The 23,906-nt window shown below is 45.0% G+C and overlaps 3 protein-coding genes across 9 annotated transcripts in view; all 3 read right to left on the bottom strand.

Annotated features, from left to right (window-relative positions):
• Positions 1-6,470: 6,470 nt before the first annotated feature.
• On the bottom strand, positions 6,471-7,961 carry LOC135254569 (fibroblast growth factor-binding protein 1-like). Its single transcript, XM_064334846.1, has 2 exons — positions 7,816-7,961; positions 6,471-7,481 (listed from the first exon to the last, which is right to left on the bottom strand). Exons 1-2 carry the CDS (start codon positions 7,879-7,881, stop codon positions 6,777-6,779), a joined length of 771 nt encoding a protein of 256 aa, XP_064190916.1. The 5' UTR covers positions 7,882-7,961; the 3' UTR covers positions 6,471-6,776.
• Positions 7,962-11,687: 3,726 nt separating this feature from the next.
• On the bottom strand, positions 11,688-13,715 carry LOC135254568 (fibroblast growth factor-binding protein 2-like). Its single transcript, XM_064334845.1, has 2 exons — positions 12,971-13,715; positions 11,688-12,306 (listed from the first exon to the last, which is right to left on the bottom strand). Exon 1 carries the CDS (start codon positions 13,647-13,649, stop codon positions 12,975-12,977), a length of 675 nt encoding a protein of 224 aa, XP_064190915.1. The 5' UTR covers positions 13,650-13,715; the 3' UTR covers positions 11,688-12,306; positions 12,971-12,974.
• Positions 13,716-15,462: 1,747 nt separating this feature from the next.
• The window catches only part of LOC135254567 (prominin-1-A-like), a 29,555-nt gene continuing 21,111 nt past the window's right edge, over positions 15,463-23,906 (bottom strand). For 4 of the 7 annotated variants that reach the window (XM_064334837.1, XM_064334839.1, XM_064334843.1 and 1 more), the window contains 4 exons: positions 23,405-23,473; positions 22,996-23,085; positions 20,898-21,013; positions 20,401-20,573 (listed from right to left, as the gene is read on the bottom strand). In XM_064334837.1, coding sequence (XP_064190907.1) covers positions 20,537-20,573; positions 20,898-21,013; positions 22,996-23,085; positions 23,405-23,473 — 312 coding nt within the window. In that variant the 3' untranslated portion in view covers positions 20,401-20,536. Of the gene's footprint in view, positions 16,699-16,794; positions 16,833-20,400; positions 20,574-20,893; positions 21,014-22,995; positions 23,086-23,404; positions 23,474-23,906 lie in introns of those variants that run through there. The other 3 variants (XM_064334842.1, XM_064334838.1, XM_064334844.1) reach the window with 2 other exon arrangements.

The raw sequence follows: 23,906 nt of genomic DNA, 5'->3' as shown, positions 1-23,906 counted from the left end.
GAGCCATTCCTTGGTAAATGACTAGGAACATCATATTTTCATTTACCATGATGCATGCATATTTCTCATATTGTTAACTCTGTTTAACTTAAATACGACAGTTGTACAGTGATTGTTTAATCCACAAATTCCAATCATATTAAAGTGCTCAGATCTGACGGTGGTGTGAGTCTTTAAGGAATTGGGGTCAGTATTGTATAAATTCAAAGCCAGTTACCCTGGTAACTAATGTTTGATTATTGTTCAGCTGGTGCACGACTGTAAGTTAAACACTGAACCGTGCCGCCATTTTAAAGTCAGTGCTTAGAAATCAAACAGACACTGTTGTATCATACAAAATGGAAGCAAATTATGCAGCAGCAGAAGCTTATTCTACAGTTTGCTCGCTAGATTCACCATTGAGGCCATCTGAGATTCGTTCACACAGTGATTCGTTCGATGTACCCTCTGGGATCATGATACTTTGGTTACCAAGCAGCAATGACATCATAAACATCCAATCCGGCGATACGGTTACTGGCAGACTATCCGAGCTGCAGTATAACAAAATACAGTACATATGGGGAATTAACATGGTGACTTTAGTGAAGCAAAATTTTCCTCACCCACCCACATCCACACTCATACTCACACATACACACACGTGCACACACACAGACAAACAGAGAGAGCTTTATTTTTTCCCCACCAGGACACAACCAACACAATCAAGTGAATACTCCGTACATACTGCAACCATTCTACAGCATGATCAGAGTTAATACACAGGCAGAGTAATGCACACTGTGCCACAAACCGGGTGCAAATTACAGACAGAACCACCCACAGCTCGAGAAATAGAATACTTTGTGGCACCCAAGTATTTAATTGCTCGTAAAGAAAGGCGGTTACCAGTATGAGGAGACTGAGTTTTTGAATATCACTGGCTTGCGAATGACCTGATTTCCTCTTTCCTCCAATCACAATTTCTTATGGTAATCAAACTGTCCTTCCTCATGTATATGAACAAAAGATCATGTTCTGGGAGCCTTGCATGCATGAGTAAACCGCTGGTGTCTGTGACTGCCCGATACCATCGACTCCACTTGGCACCAGCGCCAGAATTCAATCCCTCCTGAATAATACAACTGTTGCTGCCGAAAAAAGGTTGAAGGCATGACTATCAAACGCCATCATACTGTTCGTCACGCATCACCACAGTCCGTAAAACGTCAAATATTTCACCGGGGCACATACTGTGGACGAGCCAAGACACATGACACAGAGTCTTGGGTGGGGGGGGGGGGGGACTAGGACCCTAAACATCAAGAATAACACGGTGAATGTTTTTGTGTTGAACCTTGAAAAAGAATGAAATGTGGACAGGAAACCGTCCTGTTGTGCCTTCGCTTGTTTTTGTTTTCCCCTTTGTGCTCCCACAAGTCCGGGTCCCGCCCACTTCCTGCCCCAGGACCACCCAAAAGGGATCCGGTGATGACAGGACGTCAGTTGCTCAGGTTTCGCCTCTCAGACCAGGGGGAGTTTGGGTTGGAGGTTATTAACAGACTTAACCAAAAAAAAAAAAAAAACTCATGCAGCAATGCCTCAGACAATGGGACGCAAAAGAAGAGGTTAAAAAAGGAGGGAGTTTGGGCCACCCTACGGTAGGATGTTAAACCAAAGGCCTAACTAAGACTAACAGGAACATAACCGTGAAAACCTGAAAAAGAGCTCTAACAGCCACTTCCCACTAGCTTGATCAGTAAGTAAAGAAGGTTTGAAAGCCACAGAAGTGGTGGAAAAAACAGTGCAGCATGGCATCCATCAGCAGGTGCTGCTGAGTGCTCACATTCATCTACGCTGGAAGCTCCATTCAGGTGAGAACACTTGTCCTAAATCAAGACAGAGAAGCATGCTGGGAGAGATGGAAAAACTGGAACGCACGAACAGGAACAGGAGTCACCACAGCTACAAGAGCACCTTTGAAGAAATGTCAAAGTCAGTGGTCAAGACAATTTTCAGGTTTTGGTTTTCACTTTAAAATCCTTCTCTGATTCAGAACCAAAAATAAGGTTATGTGAGTTAACTGTAAGCATTTTGTACAAGTGCCACGCTTCATGTTTGGAGCAACAGCTGGATGAGTCATTTGGGGTTCCTTCTGTGCTAAAACATAACGTGGGAAGCACTGTACAGCTGTGATTGGGCAACACCGATGATATATAGAACAGGACCCTCTTTCACAAAGCAGAATTATAGAGTTAGCTGGATAACTGCACTAAAGTAAAACCTGGAACCCTCCCAAATCTAGAACATGGATTGAACGCAAAGATCCAGATCTTTACAATAAAAACATACATAGATGTTTGTATTTACCTACCTACAAATTACACAGACAGCACAGAGTCAGCTGCTCCTTTACCTCTCCCCTACATTGCAGAGCCAATCAGCTGCTCCTTTACCTCTCCATTGCAGCCCAGAACCAATCAGCTGGTCCTTTACCTCTCCACTGCAGCACAGAGCCAATTAGCTGCTCCTTTACTTCTCCTACCGCAATGACAGCAAAGACAGCGGAAAGAAGAAAAATGGGATCCCTCAAGAGAAAATCTTCCCTTGAGGTTCCCTCCATGTTATTTATCAGTTGGTGAAGTTCCTGGCAGACACAAATGCTTAACAGATGCCTCCTGGAGACCAGGTTTTGTAAATGAAATGGTTTTGTAGGGACTGATGCCCCTTGGGTCCCCGGTTGCTTAGCCCTGCAGGCAGTCTGGCCCTCCAGGACCAGGGTTAAGTAGCCTGGCAGGCCTTTGGCCCTCCAGGACCAGGGTTAAGTATATTTTCAGATGCCGTGATTAGTATGGGGGTGAAGCGCAGCCCTCCTGCAGTTCCTGAATAGGGGGTGTGTCCCAGAGGGGAAGAAACTGAATGAAAGGGTGACTCATAACTCATGCCAGATCCTGTCGGTAAGGAGACCATCAGATTTCTAGGCAAGGCCACATTTGCGTCACACAGAGAGGTGTGCAACCTTTGACATTTCAGGTAGGATTGCACAGTAACGTGTATCTCTGATTTGACCTCCATGAGACAAACCTGCCAGCTGCACTGTTGGGTTCTGTGTAATGCGGCTACATTTTGGCAGATGTCATGTCTACCGGTACCATTGTTAGAACTTGTCCAGTGTTAATGCTACAAAGTGTGTGATGAGGGAACATGCTTTGCCTCTAGAACCCACTCATATGGAGTGCAGCCTGTACCGAATGCTGCTGAAGATCAGTGTTATATTCAGTTTACCCAGAATTCATTGTGTACTCTGTAATGATCTTGATACTGTGTTGCTCGCTGAGTTAGTCATTCCAGAAATGCAGTATACCAATCAGAAGTGTCCGAATGCATTTATACCAGGGCTTCTGTGTCTACCACAGGTGGTGTAAGAACAGCCAGTTCCTGGAGTGGTTCTACATCAGTGTTGGGTTGGGGGTTGGGGGTTGGGTGAGGGTGGGTTTGGGGGTTTTCCAATATTTCCCGGTCAGCTGGCAGCCACTGCCCATGAGAGCACGGAGAAGGGATGTGGACTGCCCACCCCACCTCCTCTCCCCTCCCTTCCCCTCCCCAGGTCTGACTGACTGTTATAAGTGCTGTGGGACCAGAGGACATTGCATAACGTTATGTATTGGGCTGGCAGACTTCCTGGTCTCACACGGGCTTACGCAGGCCTGGAGTTTCTCCGCCGCCATTTACACAGCTGCACATTCACTCAAGCAGCCACTACAGGTTACGGGCCCCGGGGAACACCAGCAGTCTGCCTGAGCACGCCGGGGTCAAAGGTCAGGCAGCTTCCCCCTGCTATTTCACGCTGCCTTTTGATTGGTTAAAGCAGAAGACAGAAGAACATTGGGTCCCTCTGAGGTCAAATATAATGTATTTTTCTCTGGAGCTCCTTTTCCAAATATTATCTTTGCCGGGTTTGTCTGACTGCAGTGCATAACATCAGGTATTGTACTGTGTGCACAGAATTCCATTACAGTGACTGATGCACTGCGCAGCGATAGAAAGAATCCCTTTACGGAGGATGCATAATGACTTCCGAATGGGTTTATGCAGCACCACACAACTTTTGCGGCAAGGTTGATCAGGGGCACTAACTATTTGTCAACATCTGACACATGGAACTGGCATATCTTCATAATTACAGTGTTGGCAGAGCTATGTGTCCCACTGAGTGCCATCTTCTAGTATTATATTAATTGTTTTTACATTGTTAATTGTGCGTGGGCGAATTAAGTTGTGTAAAGTACTCTTCATCAGAAACTAAATTAAGCAGGCGAATATGGAGAGGCCAACGTCACATTACTGTATGAACAAGCTTCAGCTGAGAGAAGAATTCAGTCCTACCACATGTTACCCATCTACAAGATCTCTAATAAGGCCTTGCTAAGAGTCCGATCTGCTGAAAGTAGATGTTTCTGCGTGTTCCTGTTACCCCCGTCTGATTTACTCACTCTGTACATTTGCCATGATCCTTCTGACTCGCAGAAAGGATTAGAGAGGAACGTTTTCACGTGAAACAATCACAGATCATGTGCAGGCTTGTCTGAGACAGACAGACGGACCGTGGGGGGAGGTTTGGGGGGGGGTGCAGCTGGAGATGAAAGGGATTGGAATGTGAGGGGGGAAATTTACTACCAGATAATTTAGGGAGCTTTTTTTTTTTTTACACGGTGGTGCCGGGCAGCGCTGCGGCGAAGAGAGGCAGAAGCGCTTTGTAATTTGTTTCTAATTTGAAAGTAATGGAATCTGCAGGAATGTCTTAGGGAACACTGTCATTAGGCTTAACTTTTTAAAAGAAAAGAAAAACCACAACTACAGATGCCTAAAATGTAGGCATGTGAAGTTGTGTGTATATGCACATAAGTCTGTGTATGTGCATCTGTATGTGTATGTGTGTGTATGTGTGTGTATTTGTATGCAGATGTGTGTATGTGCATGTGTGTGTGTGTGTAGGCACGTGTTCCTTCTGATAGGATCATGTAAAATCATAACAGATCGGATCATGCTTTCCTGTTAGAACATACTGTACAGCGTGAGCTCATAAATCTCTGCAATAGTCAGAGAGGAGCCCCCAGCATAACGACCAATGCTGCCCGTTTCAATCCAGGAACTTCATATGATTACTCTGACAAGGATGTGCCAAGTTTTCCCCTTTCCAACAGTGTGTGTGGCCCGAACAGTCACACATACACACACACTCTCACGCAAGCGCACACACACACACACACACACAGACACACACACATACACCTGTTGAGTTATTCAGGGTGATGTTTGCTATCTGTCTCCTTATCTGCACTGCTGAGCCTGTAGTCAATGCCAGTGCAATGGCAGCTCTAATTATTTAAAGCCCTCGTACACGTGGAGTGTGTGAGCTCAGGTAGACAGGTTCAGCTCCAATATCCACCTGCGGAGAGCTAGTCCGCACCTGCAGCTTCACGCCTGTGAAATCCTTCAAGTCTCGCTCTACAAAACGTTCATTTGGATTCACAGATTGAGAAGCGCAAAAGATAATGGGTTAATTTTGACTGAAGGAGTTTGTACGCTCACCCCTTCATTTGACAAAGAAAAATAGTTTAAGAGGCAATCGGCACGTGTGATAAAATACATACTCTCTGGTCACAAAGGAACTGCCTCAAACTGTGTTGGGACCTGCTGGTGGGCTGCGAGAGGGGCACTGTGGGATATGTTTGAGGAATATGGCACACCCTTTCTACAGACATTCATGTCATTCAAACATGCTGTGACTTTCACGGACAATACAATGATTAAAAGGGTGGGGGGGGGAAATGGACAGGAAATGTATTTGTTCCTTGAATGTACTCACCCATGGGCAACCCCTGCCCCAGGCAACACTCCCTGCTGCACACAGCAACTTTATTCAAGTGGGATACATCTGTTTAACATGGACAAACCCACACAGAGTGAGACAGCCCAAGTATTTACTTTCCCATAATGTGTCCAGGTTGTGTAATCTCCGCTTCCAGCAGCCTGCGCATGTGGGTAGTAAAGCTTCCAGCGTCTGTCATCCCCCAACACAGAGACGCATAGACATGCAGACAATGGCAAGAGATTGAGCAATGGGAGGCACTGCTCATGTCAGCGATGGGCAGAAAACCTTCCCAGCCAATGTCCACATCTCTCCACAATGGTTGCCAAATTCACCAGAAGAAATGTCTCCCCTTAAAAGATCCAGTAACCATGGGAACGAGTGTTTACAATTTCCATTAGTGTTTGGTGCCAAATTCAGTGCAGGAGAGTCACCACACTTACACACACACTAAATTAAGCAGTTTTAGTTCAACCCTAAAAGACTACATGAGTCCAATAGTGAATATATGTACTCTGTAAGAGTTGATTTAACACTGAACATTTTAGAAAGAGAGAGAGAGAGAGAATACATATACAATTTTCCCCATCAGACAGCACACAATGCACAATAAAAAGTGATTCAATAAAAAATATTTATTTAGTATTTTTTACAACATAAATACAGAAGTGTAGTTTAAGGACAGATAAGGTAGAGAGTGTAAAAATAAACGTGGCAAAACTAATTTCAAACAGTGCAGTTTCATATAGTTAACATTATGCCTGATATCTGCTTGTAAAAAACATAGTATTTACAATCCGTAATTGAGAAATATTCGACTGCCCCTTACGCGTGCGGCATGAGAAAGTTCAGGAGACACAATCGCACTGAGCAAAGCATTTCAGCACGGGGGATCGACTACTTACAACAGATTGTTAGTCACTTAGCAGTCCTCGCTTTGTACCATTGTAAAAAAGAAATTACACAAGGCGACCCAGGAGCCACTGCAGTATTCTTCAGCTAGTTTCTTTTGATCAACTTTATCTGAACACGATTTATTGTCCGATGAAGACTGCCTCGTGTTTTCGGGCTGTACAACCGGAGGTGGTGCCTCGCTGATTCTCAGTTTGAAATGGGCGTCCCTGGGGGCTTTCTTGCACATGCCAGCTTTGACCAGCGCCGCGGCGTCCTGGCAGATGTTCTTCTGCTTCTTTAGCGCGCGAGCGATTTGTTTCCAGTACTGCTTGACGTTGGACGCGTACGGCGCACAGGTAGCAGGTCTGGCGGAGTACTCACAGTTGAAACCAACCCCGCCTTTCTGGCAGACAACGCCAAGGGTAACGGTGTCCTCTTCGTCGGCTAACCACGTGCATTGAGTTTTGTCTTTGGTAGAGAACTTCCCCTTCAAGAAAGCCTTTCCGCTTTGAGTCTTGCCGTTGCCGTCGGCCAGAGGCTTCTCTGGTAGACGGTCTTCACCTCCACTTTCTCTTCCTCTCCCATCTCTTCTCCCCGTTCTTCCCTGGCCCTTCTGACAGTCAATTACAAGGAAGTGCTGGGCGACGCAGGCGAGAAGCAGCAGCAGTGCAAAGTGGTTTAGGATCACCATGTCCTCCCCGGTTGCGTGCGTTTCCAAAAGGAGCAAGGAAACCTGTGGATTAAAAGCATTGGTTTAAATGTAAACTTCTTCATTTATTTTGTATCGCTTTATACTTGAGACAAGCTAAACGTTCTACATTTTCTGTTGATGGTTTGTAGTTCCATGGTTTAAATTAATAATAATAATAATAATGATAATAATAATAATAATAATAAGCCGACAAGTCTAACAGACTCAGTCATGAAATTGTAAACAGGCCTAACAACGAATAGTTAACTTATTTAAATACTCTCATGGCAGTCATATAAATAGAATGATGACCACATATTGTCATTCATCTTTATGATTCAAAAGATTCCAAGTTAATAATTTGTAGGCTACTTACCAATGACCAAGTGCGCACGTGAGGAACTGAGATACTCGCGCTCATGAACACCTGAAGTACTTGCATGTGCAATATATACTTCTTTTGACACGCCCACCTCCCGCCCGATCGCCAGTTTTTTTTAAACACAATGCATAGGCGAACACGTCCGCGCTACGCTGTGAAGGCTGTGATGCGGGAGACCTAAACACCGATGAATCAACTGGAGGAATGTTAAGGGGGCGGACAAAGAGAAGCCAAGGTAACCTGATATGACATGCCGAAACGGCTTTATCGTAAAAGTATGTTGTCATATAGCTTTTACCCTGCACTGTAGCCTATAAGACCCCTCTGCCAAGGAGCTTCAGCACCCCATTGTGTCAGCTGCATTGAAAACGTGCCGTTCTCCAGCCATGCTCGTGTGTCTCGAGTTTATTTCTCCTCGTTTATTTTCGAATTGATATATAAGTACAGAAACACAGAAGTCCCAAACACAAATTATTCTCATTATAGCTCCTTTTGTAGGCCTACATAGGATGCATCGCAAGCGCTTCTCCGAACAATAGAGTAGCCTATTAACTTGTAGTGCTAACAATACAAGGTAAAATATAGGTAAAAGAAGGTAAAATATGAGAAAATAAAAAATGCGAGACACAAAAAATATAGAATAAAAGTAAGGTGAACTTGATTTAAAGTTACTGATAAGTGGCAATAAAATATGAATATCATTTAATTTTAAAACTTGAGATTTTACGATTCAACTGGAAGGAATCTAGCACCGTATATTAGTGCCAGTTCGATATGTTTTACTATGAGATCTGCCCTGTAGCACATTTGTAAATCAATGTTATTGCAACTGGTGCGAATCTGCATTAACGGGTCCTGTAGCAGACTGGCATACTAGTTGAGCGCTCACCATGGCAACCTAAGGAATGTAGGGAGGAAAAAAAACACCGATGCATAATGAACTGCAGGACCTTCCAGGACGTAGAGAATAACCCGTGGAGCGACACTTGAGTTCTCCCACGTGATCGCATTGTTCAATATTTCATAGTGTCTTATTGTGGGCGCTCACAGAGAAACGAAGTGGAGGTTCGGTAGCAGAGGACGTTGTTTTCCTGACTTGAGCTCCTCCCCTTCAATTAATTTATCTGATGCGTGACTACAAAATTGTCGGCTTCCTTTATGGTTTGGGAAGGGAACACCATTACCTGTATTTACCCGTATTTCCGTGGTAGTAAGCTAAGCTACTTTCATGGTCAATTTCCTTGACATTTACGGGGTTTTCATTCTTCGCATTTAGCATCGCGCGATGGATACTATGCTGGTATTTTTCATTATCGTTTCAGCTGAGCCGTGACGAATTGCAGAGTGCAGACTACTGCAGTAGAGAGGGCTTTTTTTTAGATGAGTGACATTTGATTAAATACAAGTGGCTTTGACATTTTAAGTGGACGAATGAGACGAAGACCACAGATATTATGGCTTCCTTTAAAATAGCCTATAGAACGCAGGCATGTGCCCTTTGAGTGGGCATTAAAGGGCATATTGTTGTCGTTGGCAGTGCTTCTGCTGAAAAGCTTGTTTACTGAGTTTACCGAGAGCAGAAAACCATTCAGCTTTTCATCTCAGCACCTCAGTCCTGGCGAAATGACACCGATGTGGTGCTGAGACCCCAGAACACTCTGTGTGTTCTTTCACGGTTTGTGACCGAGAGTGATCATAAAATCTGCGTGTATGTGTGTGCGAGAGAGAGGGTAACGCAGAGGCATTGGAGGTCTCCCCTACCACCTACCCCCCAACCTTGTGTTTGTTGGCAAAATTGTCCCGCTCAGTAATGACGGGATTATCTTGAAGCTTTTTTTCAAAAACATTTAAACTATTTTAACAACTATTTCTTAATGTCCAACTTGCTCCTGTGCACATGCTTTAAATGGTTACTTTTTACAGGTCTGACAGAATAGCTGCAGAGCAGTACTTGAATGATTAGTGGGAATCTTAGCAAATCAATCTTAGCATGTCTCTCTAGTGAATTGCCTTTGGCCTCTATGCTTCAAGTGTTGTTTAAGAAAAAAAAAGAGAACAGCTGTTTATAAAAAGTATTGAAAGGATTACAAGTCAGGTAAAGCACTGTGAGGAGGAGGATGGGGGGAAAGGGGGGGGGGGGGGCGGTGTACACTCAGAGGGATTTGCAATAGGAGCCTGTAAGGCCTGCTTTGTTGCAATTTTGTGCAATACGGCTGCTTATTGGATGCTGATTTGAGATTGATGTGCAACACAGCTGCTGCTTATTGGATGCTGATGAATGAACTTAGTGTGCAACATAGCTGCTTATTGGATGCTGATGTGTGAGATCAATTGAAAGAGCCACAGTTGTTATGGTAAAATAAAAAAAAAAAGATCAAAACATATTTTTAACTGTCTGCCCTTAGGTTAATTAATTTCTGCCACCTCAAAGAAGGTTGTGAGGTAAATTCACAATCAATGCTAATTTACATAATTTCTCAGAAGACTGAACATTACAGAACATTTTCAACACAGTGCATATATTTGATTCCACACAGGCAACTGTAGGCCAGGGATACTCAAATTTGTCCCTTCAGGCCAGTAGTACTGCTGGTTTTGTTTTCTATGTGAAAAATGAATTGATCAATTAATGCCAGTGATTGGGGAAAGATATTTAGCCTATCTGGTGTCCCAGGTTTAAATCAGTTCTGATTAGAGGGGAAGAATGATAACCAACAGTACTACTGACCTTGAGGGCCAGATCGGAGTATCCGTGCTCTAGGGGAACAATCCGTCAGATTCCTCCTGTAGAGCAGCGGCACCTGCTGGCACCGATGCAATCAACAGCTGGATGCAGGCTTTCATTGGATGCCTTTGTGTATCCAGACAGATGTGAGATTTGTCAAGGACAGGCAGTCCTTTATGCATTCGCAGTTCACCTCAATCGCTCTCTTAACATACACATTCACTGACGTTGATATGTTATATATTTTAGTTGTCATCTTTTTGGCGGACAAGTTCAATTTTTTTTTTTTACAGCAAGCTCTCTCGAATGTACTGAGAATAGTTAGCGATGCATCGTGCAAATTTCCAAAATAAAAACCCAGGTAACTGCTGACAACTACGACTGGATCATAATCATATGCACAAGGTGTGTATGGGGGGGGGGTGTTATGTTGTTATGTGGGAGAACAGAGCTGTAGATGGAAAGAGGCAACAGAAAGAAACAGGGAGACCAACACAATGCACACTTTTTTTTTCCTGGGCTCTGAAAACACTTTGTTCTATGAAGGTTGTCCTGTTCCTTATGCTCTGATGCTTGTTTTACATTTTGTACAGTTTGTACAGCTGTGTGGTGTGGGGCTGAAGATTGGCTCCAGTAATGTACTAATAATTTTTTTTTTTAAATGGATATTTTAATGGCAATATGCCAGTTGTAAGCTATGTAAATCACACTTGGAACAAATGCATTGTATAACCGAATGCGTGTCATTTTGGCTGAAAGTGAGGGTGATGCAGTGTACATCACCCCACCCTTAATCCCCCCCCCCCACCCCCACCCCGACCCCCACCCCTATGCATTTAGCAAATGTCCACATCTTCCCTGCAGTTCATGGCTCAGTTTACTAAATTCTGTAAACATTTTCAAGGTTTTAATGAAACAACATCATTTTGAAGAAGCCCATTGATGCTGCGAGACAACTTAAAATACATCTGTTTGTTTATAACAATTTTTGGCTACTTTTATGATTGTTTATGACTGCCTTAGGACTGTTTATGACTAAGACTATTTTTAGACTATTTTTGCACCACTTGGTACACATTTTCAGCCAAAGCTTCTGCCGTTCCTCAAAGGACTAAACAGGAAGGAAACTGCAATGAAAGGGTTTAATAACCATCTATATTTATTACATGTGCATGTACACACCAGATGGGTTTTATTATTTAAATGTTACACCAGAAAGTGAACCAGTGGTAAAATCTGCTCGTCACCTTTGCCGTTTGAAGACATAACCACACACTTTTGTTCTCTTCGGTTAAGATGATTTGTGGAAACCACAGCATATACAAACTGGCATTATATGGACAATGTTACTGTTGTAATGTACAGGGGTCAGACCTGCCTATGGAGTGAGCATTACTCCAAAACATTAAAATATCTAGCTGTCCAAAACAAGCCAGGCAAATTTAAACCTAAAAGGTTTTTGTTCCAGTAACCCCCACCGCATCGTGTCTGCAATGTAGCTTTTCAAATACCATTTACTCAAAAGCTGATATCTTAATTTACACACTATACATATATAAAAAAACAGAATTTCTGACAAATGGTGAAATGAAATGTATAACAACATCATATAAAAACTGTTGAAAAGGACAGTCTGTTTATTGACAGCAAAGCCAAAAAGCTGAAACTACTGACAGATGGTCTGTGGATCCTTTCCTCCTCATATATAAGGTACTGACCACAACTGTGACTTATAAAGTCTTCTTTGTGGGAATTTAAACCTACAAAACAGAAAACAGTGACTTCAGCATCAAAAATGATTGTTCAATCGAAAACCACAAAGAATTCAACGAGTAGGGTTAATCAATGATAACAACTAAACGATAATTCACACTGAATTGCAAAGAATTTCATAACACAAAGCAGAATTTTAATGACATACAATAGACTGTTTAAAAATGCACAATTTTTTTCACTGCCATATAATACACGACTGCCATCGTGGAGCTACACTTGGCTGCCCTAAAGTTGTGCATGTTTTCCTGGCTTTTGATCAGTGTTGACTTGTGGATGTGGGTGGAAGGCTATCTGACCTGTTTAAGCGCAGAAGGCTAGCTCCCCTGTTTAATTGCAGAAGGCTAGCTCACCTGTCTAATTGCAGAAGGCTAGCTCATTTTTTTAGTGCAGAAGGCTAGCTCACCTGTCTAAGTGCAAATGGCTAGCTCACCTGTTTAATTGCAGAAGGCTAGCTGACCTGTTCAATTGCAGAAGGCTAGCTCAGTTGTTTTAGTGCAGAAGGCTAGCTCACCTGTCTAAGTGCAGAAGGCTAGCTCATTTGTTTTAGTGCAGAAGGCTAGCTCACCGGAATAATTGCAGAAGGCTAGCTCACCTGTTTAATTGCGGAAGGGCTAGCTCACCTGTCTAATTGTAGAAGGGCTAGCTCACCTGTCTAGTTGCGGTGGAACCAGCTGATGAAGTAGGCGCAGACGCCCTGCAGGGACTTCCAGCAGTACTCCTGGGCCAGCTTGACGGCGCGGCTCTCTCCGCCGTGCTCTGTGGGCCTGGGCGTGGTCTGGCCCCTGGTGGTCTTCGGCGTGGGCTTTTTGGGCTGGGGGGCTCTGGCTCCCGGTCTGGCGGGGGCGGGCTGCGGCGGCTTGTTGGCGGCGGGTTTCTGGGTGGCGGGCTTCCTCTCGTAGGTGATCTTCGCCGTCTGCTTGGGGGCGGCCGGCTTGGGCCAGGAGCTGACGAAGGTCATCTGCGCCTCGTCGGGGGCCTTCTTGCACATGAGGGCCCGGAGCACCTTGGGCCCCTGGCAGGCGTTGGTCTGCTTGCGCAGGTCCCACATGATCTGGGTGAAGTAGTGGCGGGGGTTGTTGCTGTAGGCGCGGCAGAAGTTGGGCTTGCCCTGGTAGTCGCAGTAGTAGGAGCTGGCCTTGTTCCTGCAGGAGATCCTCAGCTTGGTGTAGTCCCCCTGGCCCGAAACGTGCATGAGGCAGGCGTCCTTGGCCTTGGAGTTGAACTTGATGGGGTCGTCCCAGATGCTCTTCTTGGCGCTGTCGCTCTGGGCCAGCGCGGCCCACAGGCAGCAGGCGAGGAGCAGCGGGATGCTGAGCGGGGGCGCCATGGTTACGGTGAGGGTAGCGGCCGAGGGTGCGTCTCTGCCTGTACGGGGCCGGGGTCTGTGCGCCGTCCCCTTACTTATGGGCTCCCCGCTACAAAGAGGGCATTGAGGGGGGCGAGCAGGGCCCTCTGGGCGGGGCCGAGGAGACCCGCCCTTCTGCTGTGGGACATCCTGATGGGCGGGGGAGGGGGTGGGGGGGGGGTGGGGAGTAAAGGTGCTGTATACATCCTGAGCTAAAACGTTTAAACCTTCACCAGACATTATATAAGCTCGCCCCAACACATAAGCGCTCCATTGACTATTGATGCCAGGACTGGTCTTGTGTAAAAAAAAAAGAAAGAAAAAAGTCAAAGAAAGCAATTCACCTGGTACAGGCTGGTCTTCCCACCAACGTCCAGCAAGATATTTCATTTATTCCAGAACGTCAGTTTACTGGTGTATGGTCTGCAGTAGGCTATAATAATGTCAACTGTGTTAAAATGGCGAATCTAAAGAATGATGCACAAGCATGAACAGTTGTGAGCTTTAAGCAGCCGATTTAGTGCATCGCACAGTGGCCTGTCTACTAGGTAAAGATGCATTTAAAAAAAATACATAGCAAAACAGACTATGCTTTGAGATTATGGAACTGCTTAGTTGGAAATATTCCACATACAGTATGTACCACGGAGCAGAGCGAGATTGAGGGAGAAATATGAGTGACCGGAGACCACAGACCCCTCAGGACCTCTGTTTTTTTAGCAATCAATCCAGCGGAGCGGAGAAAGAGCTCCTTGTGAGTGACACGGAGTCGGTAACGTAAACACGGGAAGCCGGCTTGCTCCGTTCGGGCCGAATCAAAGGCTAGCGGGACGGGCTTGTGGATCTCGGCCAAGTGGAAGGCGCTGCAGGCTGTACCATTCATGGAGGAGAAGAAGAAAAAAAAAAAAAGCATTTTAATTGGCGCGGGGCTTATAGGACGCCGAAACATCGCGCCTCGCCGCCTTGCAGAATCGATTCGTCTGGAGAAGCGGCGTTTCTTTCAGTTGTCTGTTTCGTGGAGGCTCAGGCTCGACAGGAAACGTCTGACAGACAGACATGACTCAAGGGGTGAGGAGCTGCAGGATGAATGGTTGAGCTTAAATTTTTTCACATGAAACAAAGAGACTGAAGGAGGCTTTTTTTTTTTGAATGTGGACTATTCAGTCTGATGCCCCCCCCCTCCCCATACCACAGGGAACTTTACACAAGTCTACACCAAAACCCCATATCTCTGAAGCCCCAGGGAGTGTGTGGGTGTCCAGTTATGTTGTTTACATTGCAACGATGGCACCAGGACTTGAAATCTTACACAAGAGGGACGTCATTATTTTCTTTTCTCCCCAGTCTCATTTTCCCCAAAATGCGTGTTTTTTTTTTTTTATAGCTGTGGTCATAAGAGAAAGATATGCATTATCGCAGATTGTAAGTTTCTCTTCAGCCGAACAGGAAGTTCTGCCTTGAATGATTCTGCAAAATAATTATTGTTTTAGATAATTGTATTAATATTATTTCTCATAAATACTTTCTAGGGTAATTGGAGACCCTAAATTGCCCAGAGGTATGAGTGTGTGTGAGTGAATGGTGCAGCCTTTCCTCCAGGTACTGTGTAGTCCAGGTCATGGCTGTGAAATCTACCTTCACTGTTCCACACATTCTGTGAACCAACAAGCTCAGGATTTCACTGTGGATAGACATACATGGTATTTCATATTCATCTACGAACAGAAACCTGGAATGACTGACTGTCCTTCATTTCACAGGTGACATGAAAATGAACGCCATAAGACACCGCACGGAACTGGAAAATTTTGACTTTTTTTAATTCACAATTTTTACACCTCGAGTTGTCCAATGGTACACTTCCCCAGTGTAAGCTAACACCACACCTCGTAAAGAGCTATTTCACAAGCTGGGCATTCCTACACGCGTCCAACTTTATAACAAAAGCCTATTTTTTTTACACTGGTGTAAAAAACATTAGCTGAGGTCTTTAACAGTCAAAGGGACAGGTTATAACTGCGGACACAGAACACCTGCAGAAGCATACGGATGCCATGGTATCTTCAGGGAGTCTGTATATGTAATATTACCCAGTGTAATAATACCCAGGGTAATATAACCAAGTGTAATATTACCAAGAGTACTATCACCCAGTGTATTACTACCCAGCATAATATTGTCCACTTTAATATTACCCAGTGTAATAATAACCAGTGTAATATTATTTAGTGTAGTAATATTACCCAGTGTAATAATATCCAGTGTAATATTATTTGGTGTAGTATTATTAACCAGTGTAATATAAGCACAATTTACACACAGCCTCCCCAAATTGGCACCACCCACAGACGGCATCACTCCTGAGCCTACGACAGTTTGATTGGCTAACTGCATTTAACTGTATATGCCCATTCCAACACAGCCAGAACATTCATTTTTGTAGCTGCATAAGAGGGGAAATTATCTATTCCCATGTAGTGAATTTTCACCCGTAAAAACAAAAATTCACCTCTATTCCTGTAAAAGCCAGTGACTGAGTCCCCAACACATGCGCAAGGAAGAAAAAACTAACAACATGGTTTATAAAACAAATATTCACAAAAAATATATAAAACTTCCAAAGTTTTGAAAGCATATAAAATGTACATAATAGCTGACCTGCATATGTAACTTATATTTGAGAAATGAGGTTTCATAGACAATTACGATTTGAGATGTATCATGTATCATGTTGCCAAGGAGAGTGCTATTATAATAAGTTTCAAGTTTCTTTACCCAAACATCACACATCTAGAAAAAACGACTCCGTTAAAAAAAAAAACAAATGATTTTGCATGAGAAGTGAAGTAAAAAACGGCTGAGATTTGGGTGGCGGAGCTGCTGTATTTGGACCAGGTGAAGATGATGTTAGCCAGGTGGACGTGATGAGTTAACCAGGTGGAGGTGAAGTTCCAGGAACGTGCGGACTGTTCTGCAGGCTGAATAAGAGCAGGAGCTTCTTTGGTCCAAATTCTGGAAGCTTCCAGATATTCTGACAAGGAGACGCATTAAGAATATTAATGTGAATGTAGATTTATTATGATGAATAACAAGCCGGATGTCAGTGAAACACATTCTAGAGCCTTACCATCATCGGCTGCGCTTCAGCTCCAGTTCTCCGTGCCACTGTAAGCAGGAAGACAGGGATTAGGCCCAGGGGGTACTACCGTCACACAGGGGAGCCATATAACAGAGTCACCCCGGCGTTGTGTTTGTGCACACGAAATGAGCGGGAACGAAAGTGCTGGGGTGTAGTGTGTGTGTGTGTGTGTGTGTGTGGGGGGGGGGGGTGTGAGTGTCTGTGGGGAGGGGGTGTAGTGTGTGTGTGTGTGTGGTGTGTGGGGGGGTGTGAGTGTGTCTGTGGGGAGGGGGGTGTAGTGTGTGTGTGTGTAGGGGGGGTGTGGGGGGTGTGAGTGTGTCTGTGGGGAGGGGTAGGTGTGTGTAGTGTGTGTGGTGGAGAGGGGTGTGTGTGTGATGTGTCTGGGTGGGGAGAGTGGTGTTGTGTGTGTGTGTGTGTGTGAGAGGTTGTGTGTGGGGAGGGGTGTGTGTGTGTGTGTGGGTGGGTGGGTGGAGGGGGGCAGTATGTGGCAGGGGGACAGGGAACAGGATTTATTTGAGCTAGCTCTGTCAGGCTCAAAATAGGAGTAACAGTCGCAGCCATGCTTTGGCTGAGAGAACACAGGCTTAGCCACATCTCTGAACCAAAATGCATGCTTAATTTAGACACAGAAATATTAAATTTGGCCATGTGGACAGAAATGCATGAAAATATTTTTGTTTTTCCTGCTCTACTTCCCTGCTGGTATGTTTTGCACAAACAAATCAGTTTCAGAAACGATCATAAGACATGATGACTGAAATGCTGTTGAAATGAATTGGATGAAAATAACTATTAAAAAGCCAAGTGTCTGACAGACTTGGCACCCCATAGCTGTTAAAAAGCCAAGTGTCAAACAGACCTGGTACCCCAGATCCTTAGCTTTTGGCTACTGGGTAGTGAGGCACTGTGGATGGGCCCTACGGTTCGAGAATCGAATCAGTTTTGGATCAAATCCTGACACGGCCATATCCGACTATGCTGGCAGTAATTGGCAGTAGCCAGGTTTAGGAAGGTTTCCGTCGGCCAGGATCTGCGCCTCTCCAGTGACCTCTGCTGGTCATATGGGGTGTCCACGGCGTGCTTGCACATGAAGTGTCTGCCTCCGACTCATGTCTGTGCAGCTTGGCTTGTGGGCCACAGTGTGAAAAGAAGCAGTTGGCAACACCATGTGCTTCAGAGGAGAGCGTGTGTTTGTCTGCACTCTGTGATGGGAAATGGAGAAGCCCCACAGTGATGTACAGGTGGGTGGAGTCCCACAGTGACGGACAGGTCGGTAGGTGCAGTCTCAAAGAAATGGACAGACAGGCAGGTGGAGGAGAGCAGATGAGAATCATGCTGGAACAGATGGGGGATGTGGCAGCCAGTACCTTCCTGGGTCAGGTAAAGCCGCCCTGTGTCTCACCAGTCTGTGACTCTTCCTTCTCTGTCTCTTCACCAACACCAAAGAGCGGTTAGCGCTGTCACTGTAGTGATGTCATTCCACACTGAGCACTCACTATTAGTGATGTCATTCCATACTGAGCACTCACTATTAGTGATGTCATTCCATAGTGAGCCCTCACTATTAGTAATGTCATTCTATACGGAGCGCTCACTATTAGTGATGTCATTCCATACTGAGGGTTCACTGTTAGTACTGTCATTCCACACATAGCTTTTGCTGTTAGTGCTATCATTCCACGCAGAGCTTTCGCTGTTAAATGTATTTTGTGAAATTAAAAGCCAAAAGCATCCAAGAAAAATATACAGCAGGGCTACAAGCTGTGCATTTGACGAGCTATCACTGTTACAGAATGTTCCGTGAGGATTAAAATGCATATGGCCTGTCCAAATTTTTTGTTTACCTACCACACCAGCACCAGCACTGCTGAGATATTTTAAATCTCACACAACAGGGTTATAGCCATGAAGGGGGCGTCATATGGTGAGATATAGCCGTATAAGTCCCACAGCTGCTTTGGGGGGTGGGGGGTGTTGTCCTTAGCTTTTCAGCTCTGTAACTCCTTAAGGAGCCCGTGCAGTGAGATGACTGGTGCATTGCTTAAGACTCGCATGCAGACGTGCATCTGTATCCATGCAAAATGAGCACACAAAATGGTGGCAGCCCAGGGCATTGTGTACGGAGCATCAGGGTGTTAGCAGTGCTTCCAGTGAAACACTGTGCTCAGTGAAGCTCACAGAACACAGGGGTGTTAAACTTGTTCTCTGCAAAAGCTGCTGTTTAAGCACATAAAAATGCTGTTTAAAAAAACTAAAATACCAACGTTAAACCTTAAGGTTTTTATAAAATGCTGGGCTCTGCCTGAGGCCAACATTCAATCTCTCTGTTATTTTTTAACCAGAGCTGAAATGGTTTCATTGTTTTACATTTAGAGAGCAGCTCAGTTTACACAGGAATGCAAATACAGCTAACACCCCTCTGGCCAGCATCATGCAAGAGGGTAGATAAGAGCCAACCAGCAGCCTTTTTCCAGTACTTCCCATCATGCTTTGCCCCAGACATTATAACATTTAAGTAAGCCACCAGTGGCATCCAAGCTACCACTACTGAGAAACATGCAACAATAATGTGTCACTTTCACCTCACCATTACAGCACTGTGAATACCTCGTAGATGTCCATTATGATAACCATTATTACCTGTTTCCATACCGGTACAAAATGTTGCACGTACAAATGTCATCATAACACAAAAATCTTGGTGTGCTTACAGTGATACTTAAAAAATAGATATTAAATGTCAATTGGTGATGCTGTATAGGGGTAGAGGTGTGTACGGGGGGGTTGGGGTGGTATATGAAGAGTAGGGGTGTTGTATGGCTGGGGTAAGGGTGGTATATGGGGGGAAGGGTGCTGTATGGGGTGTAAGGGTGCTATATGGGGGTAGGGGTGTGTAATGGGGGTAGAGGTGCTGTATGGGGGTAGGGGTGCTGTATGGTGGGTAAGGGTGCTGTATGGGGGTAGGGGTGCTGTATGGTGGGTAAGGGTGCTGTATGGTGGGTAAGGGTGCTGTATGGGGTGTAAAGGTGCTGTATGGGGGTAGGGGTGTTGTATGGCTGGGGTAAGGGTGGTGTATGGGGGGTAGAGGTGCTGTATGGGGGGTAAGGGTGCTGTATGGAGGTAGGGTGTGTAATGGGGGTAGAGGTGCTGTATGGGGTGTAAGGGTGCTGTATGGGGGTAGGGGTGTGTAATGGGGGGTAGAGGTGCTGTATGGGGGTAAGGGTGCTGTATGGGGGTAGGGGTGTGTAATGGGGGTAGAGGTGCTGTATGGGGGTAAAGGTGCTGTGTGGGGGTAGGGGTGTGTAATGGGGGGTAGGGGTGCTGTATGGGGGGTAAGGGTGTTGTATGGGGGTAGGGGTGTGTAATGGGGGTAGAGGTGCTGTATGGGGTAGAGGTGCTGTATGGGTGGTGTGTCTGTAATGGTGGTAGGGGTGCTGTATGGGGTGTAAAGGTGCTGTATGGGGGTAGGGGTGCTGTATGGGGGTAAGGGTGCTGTATGGTGGGTAAGGGTGCTGTATGGTGGGTAAGGGTGCTGTATGGGGTGTAAGGTGCTGTATGGGGTAGGGTGTTGTAGGCTGGGGTAAGGGTGTGTATGGGGGTAGGGGTGCTGTATGGGGGGTAAGGGTATTGTATGAGGGCAGTGGTGCTTTTTAAGCTTTTCATAAAGTGCAAAGTGCATAAAGAGAATTTAGGAGCGGGAGAGAGATGGTGGAAACGGTAAGAATGATCATCACAAAGTAAAGTGCCAGGTCTCTGAGACAGAGGAACTGAAAGTCAGAAAAGAGATGCTGATTACTACAGGGGGAACAAGGAACTGAAGCAGGAAGTGAGAGGCAGAGCTAATGCTAAATCGTTTAAATCAGGGGTATCTCTATTCAGGTCAGGTAGCACAGGAACACAATATGATACACTGATGTTACACAGACGTGCCGAACAAGCATTTCATTAATGTGCACAGTGGCATTCATAACCATTCATACACATTCATAAACCCGTTCACAGACATTCTAAAGATTAATAACAGGATTAAAAATCATGGCTTTCAGTGGCTTTGAATGCTGTCAGGAAAGGGCCTCGCTTGCCATACTCACTCATCGTAAACGTCCTCCGTGTCCATCCTGCGGTAGAATTTCGCCAGCTTCACCGAGAATATTATACTGGGGACGAGGAAAATCGCACAGCAGCCGAGGCCAAACCAGAAGGTGTTCTGGACAGGAAGAAAGTTCAAGAGTGGATGAGGTTACGCCGAACGCTCACTAAATCAAACTCCCACTAAAACCAAACACTCACTAAATCAAACACCCACTAAAGCAAAATCTAATTAAATCAAAGGGCCGCTAAATCAAACAGTCGCTAAACCAAACACTCGCCAGATCAAACGATTGCTAAATCAAACAATCGTTAAACCGAGTACTGGCCAAATTACACTACTGCTAAACCAAACACTCACTATATATCAAATGATTTCTAAATCAAATGATCGTTAAACAGAACACTTGCAAAACCAAACCATCGCTAGACCAAATGCAGGATGTGAGTTACAGTAGAAATACATCTTCCTACAGAGTTTTTCAGTTAGCTGTTTAATTAATCCTGCCTGCACACTGTTTGTTAAGTAGCCCTTTCACACTAATGCACAGTGCAAATGCTAAGGTCTGTGGAAAGAGAGACCCTCTCAAACCCTGTTTAATGTGAGTGGAAGTGGACACGCTCAGGGACACTTCCACAGTGTTCCTGTGTTATATGCTGGTGATTTTAAAGGAACCCCCTGCAGGCGATCTGTGCTTCTTTCCTAAATTAACATGCTACTGATTACCTGATTGGCTTCACCTGCCAGTGGCCCTACAAAAAGCCTGCTGCAGCTGAAGGATGGAGAAGCTTTTGTGGCTGGACTGTCACTACCGTATGTCACAGACTTGTGGCTTTGTTTGGTTTCTTGTCTTTTTGTATGGTGTTTGGACAAGTAATGTTCTTTTCCTTTTAGTTTTTTGTTAGGTTTTAGGTCAGAGTAGGATGACTATTTGATGACTATTAGAGATGAATATTTGTTGCAGACTAGGGTTATTTCTGGGTTTCTGGGTTTAGTTTTAGAGTTTTTATAATGAGTATGTTTGTTTATATTATATTGGGGGAAATTTCTTTTGCACTTTTGTTTTGGGCACAAGGGACTTTATGTTGTATTCCACTTCGTGTTTTCCTTGTTATTGTATGGGTGGATTTGGGACGTAACATACTGTACAAACCACGCTGAGCTGCACACAGAATTCTGTCTCGCCCGCAGCTGTGTGCAGATCCTGTTATCTGGATCGCTTCCAGGAGCTGGAACATTTTAATCTAACACATCCCCCCACACAGCACTACAGCCAGCAGACCTGTCCAGCTTGTCATCCAACAGCTGCTCCAGGCTGTAAGTGCGGAAACGTCCAGCAGTAACAATATAGCTGCTTTTTTTAAAGCCGGGAAGGAGGGGTGGGGGAGGGGGGGGGGGTTACATTCCCTACGCTGTGTTCATCAGGACATACACTACATTCCCTGTGCCAAGTTCATCAGGACATCTGCTATACTGACTGCACCCCTTGAGTCAGGACATTCGCTCTATTAGCTGCGCTAAGTTCATCAGGACATTCTTTTTAACTGCGCTATGTTATCCTGGTTTTGTGCATTAGTGCTTACATGAACCACGTTGTTTAAATTAGCATCTAAAACACCAAAAACCCCTTTAAGCCTCTGGGTACTTATAGTTCCAATTGTTAATAAATCATCGGTAAAACCTGCAGGTTAAGGACCTGAACCCCTTATATCTCCCCACCCAAAACCCTAGCTGCCCTCCATGGCCCATTCTTCATACACATAAACCATAGTACCATGTGTGTGACCCACAACTTCATACACATTAGAACATTAACCATGGCACCATGTGCGTGACCTACGACCTCTGGCAGTCTCAGTCTCCGCCTCCACAAACAGCCATGTTCCGGGCTCTGGGGTGCTTGGGACCCCACAGCGAACACTGAGTGAGTGTTCGAACCCCCCCCCCCATCCTGCGCCTCTAATCGGGGGGCCGGGGTGTACGGGCGTGTGTGTGTCTGTGTGTGTGTCTGGGGGGGGGGGCACACTGTGCCCGTACATGCGAATGCTGTACCCCCGGGGGGTTCCAGAACGGTCTCAAAAGGGGGCTTTGTGTCTCACCAATGAGTCCACTATGAAGCTGCAGGCCACAATCTCCATGCTGTCCAGAATGTTACTGAGGGGCTTGCAGGGTGCAACTTCCATATCCAGCTGCAGAGATAATATCATGTAACGTGTATGTTAAAATCATACATACAAATCCAACAACACAACAAACCTGGTATAGAATGCCACACATATTAAAACGTTATTTATAGTGCCACACATGTTAAAATCTTACACACAATACCATGCATTAACATCTTACATACAATGGCACGTTAAATTCTTACACACAATACTACACATTAGCGTCTTGCATACGCTGCCACACGTTATCAGCTTAGATGCATGCTAAAACTTGATATGTCCCATGGATAAAAGGATGTGGAAACAGGATGTGTATGCAGCAGAAGAGCTGAAAGCTTACTGAGGTTTTGACCCAGTCCATGTACTGTCTGAAGTACCCCCCGACGTTCTGCATGTACTTCAGGGTTTCCTGTACCAGGAGAGAACATAAACACCGTGTGTGTTCAGCGCGACTACATCTGCTGTACATTTATACACCACTTGATTCTTGGCTTCCTGTGATTCTGAAGGGATCAGCAGTGATTACCATTCCATGAGAATTACTGCACAGTATACAGCTGCATAGAGTTGCTCTACTTCATTATTGTGCTGTACTGAGTTTCTGTTCTGTAGTACTGTGCTGTACTGAGTTGCTCTCCTTCATTGCTGTGCTGTACTGCGTTGCTGTTCTTTAGTACTGTGCTGTACTGCGTTGCTGTTCTTCAGTACTGTGCTGTACTGAGTTGCTATTATTCATTACTGCTCTGTACTGAGTTGCTGTTCTTCAGTACTGTGCTGTACTGAGTTGCTATTCTTCATTACTAAACTGTACTGAGTTGCTTTACTTTGTTACTGCGTAGTAC

Source organism: Anguilla rostrata, chromosome 5 (genome assembly GCF_018555375.3).
Source record: "Anguilla rostrata isolate EN2019 chromosome 5, ASM1855537v3, whole genome shotgun sequence".
NCBI classification, from domain to species: domain Eukaryota; kingdom Metazoa; phylum Chordata; class Actinopteri; order Anguilliformes; family Anguillidae; genus Anguilla; species Anguilla rostrata.
Note: the sequence above shows the minus strand (reverse complement) of the source record. Positions and strands in the feature narration are given on the sequence as shown.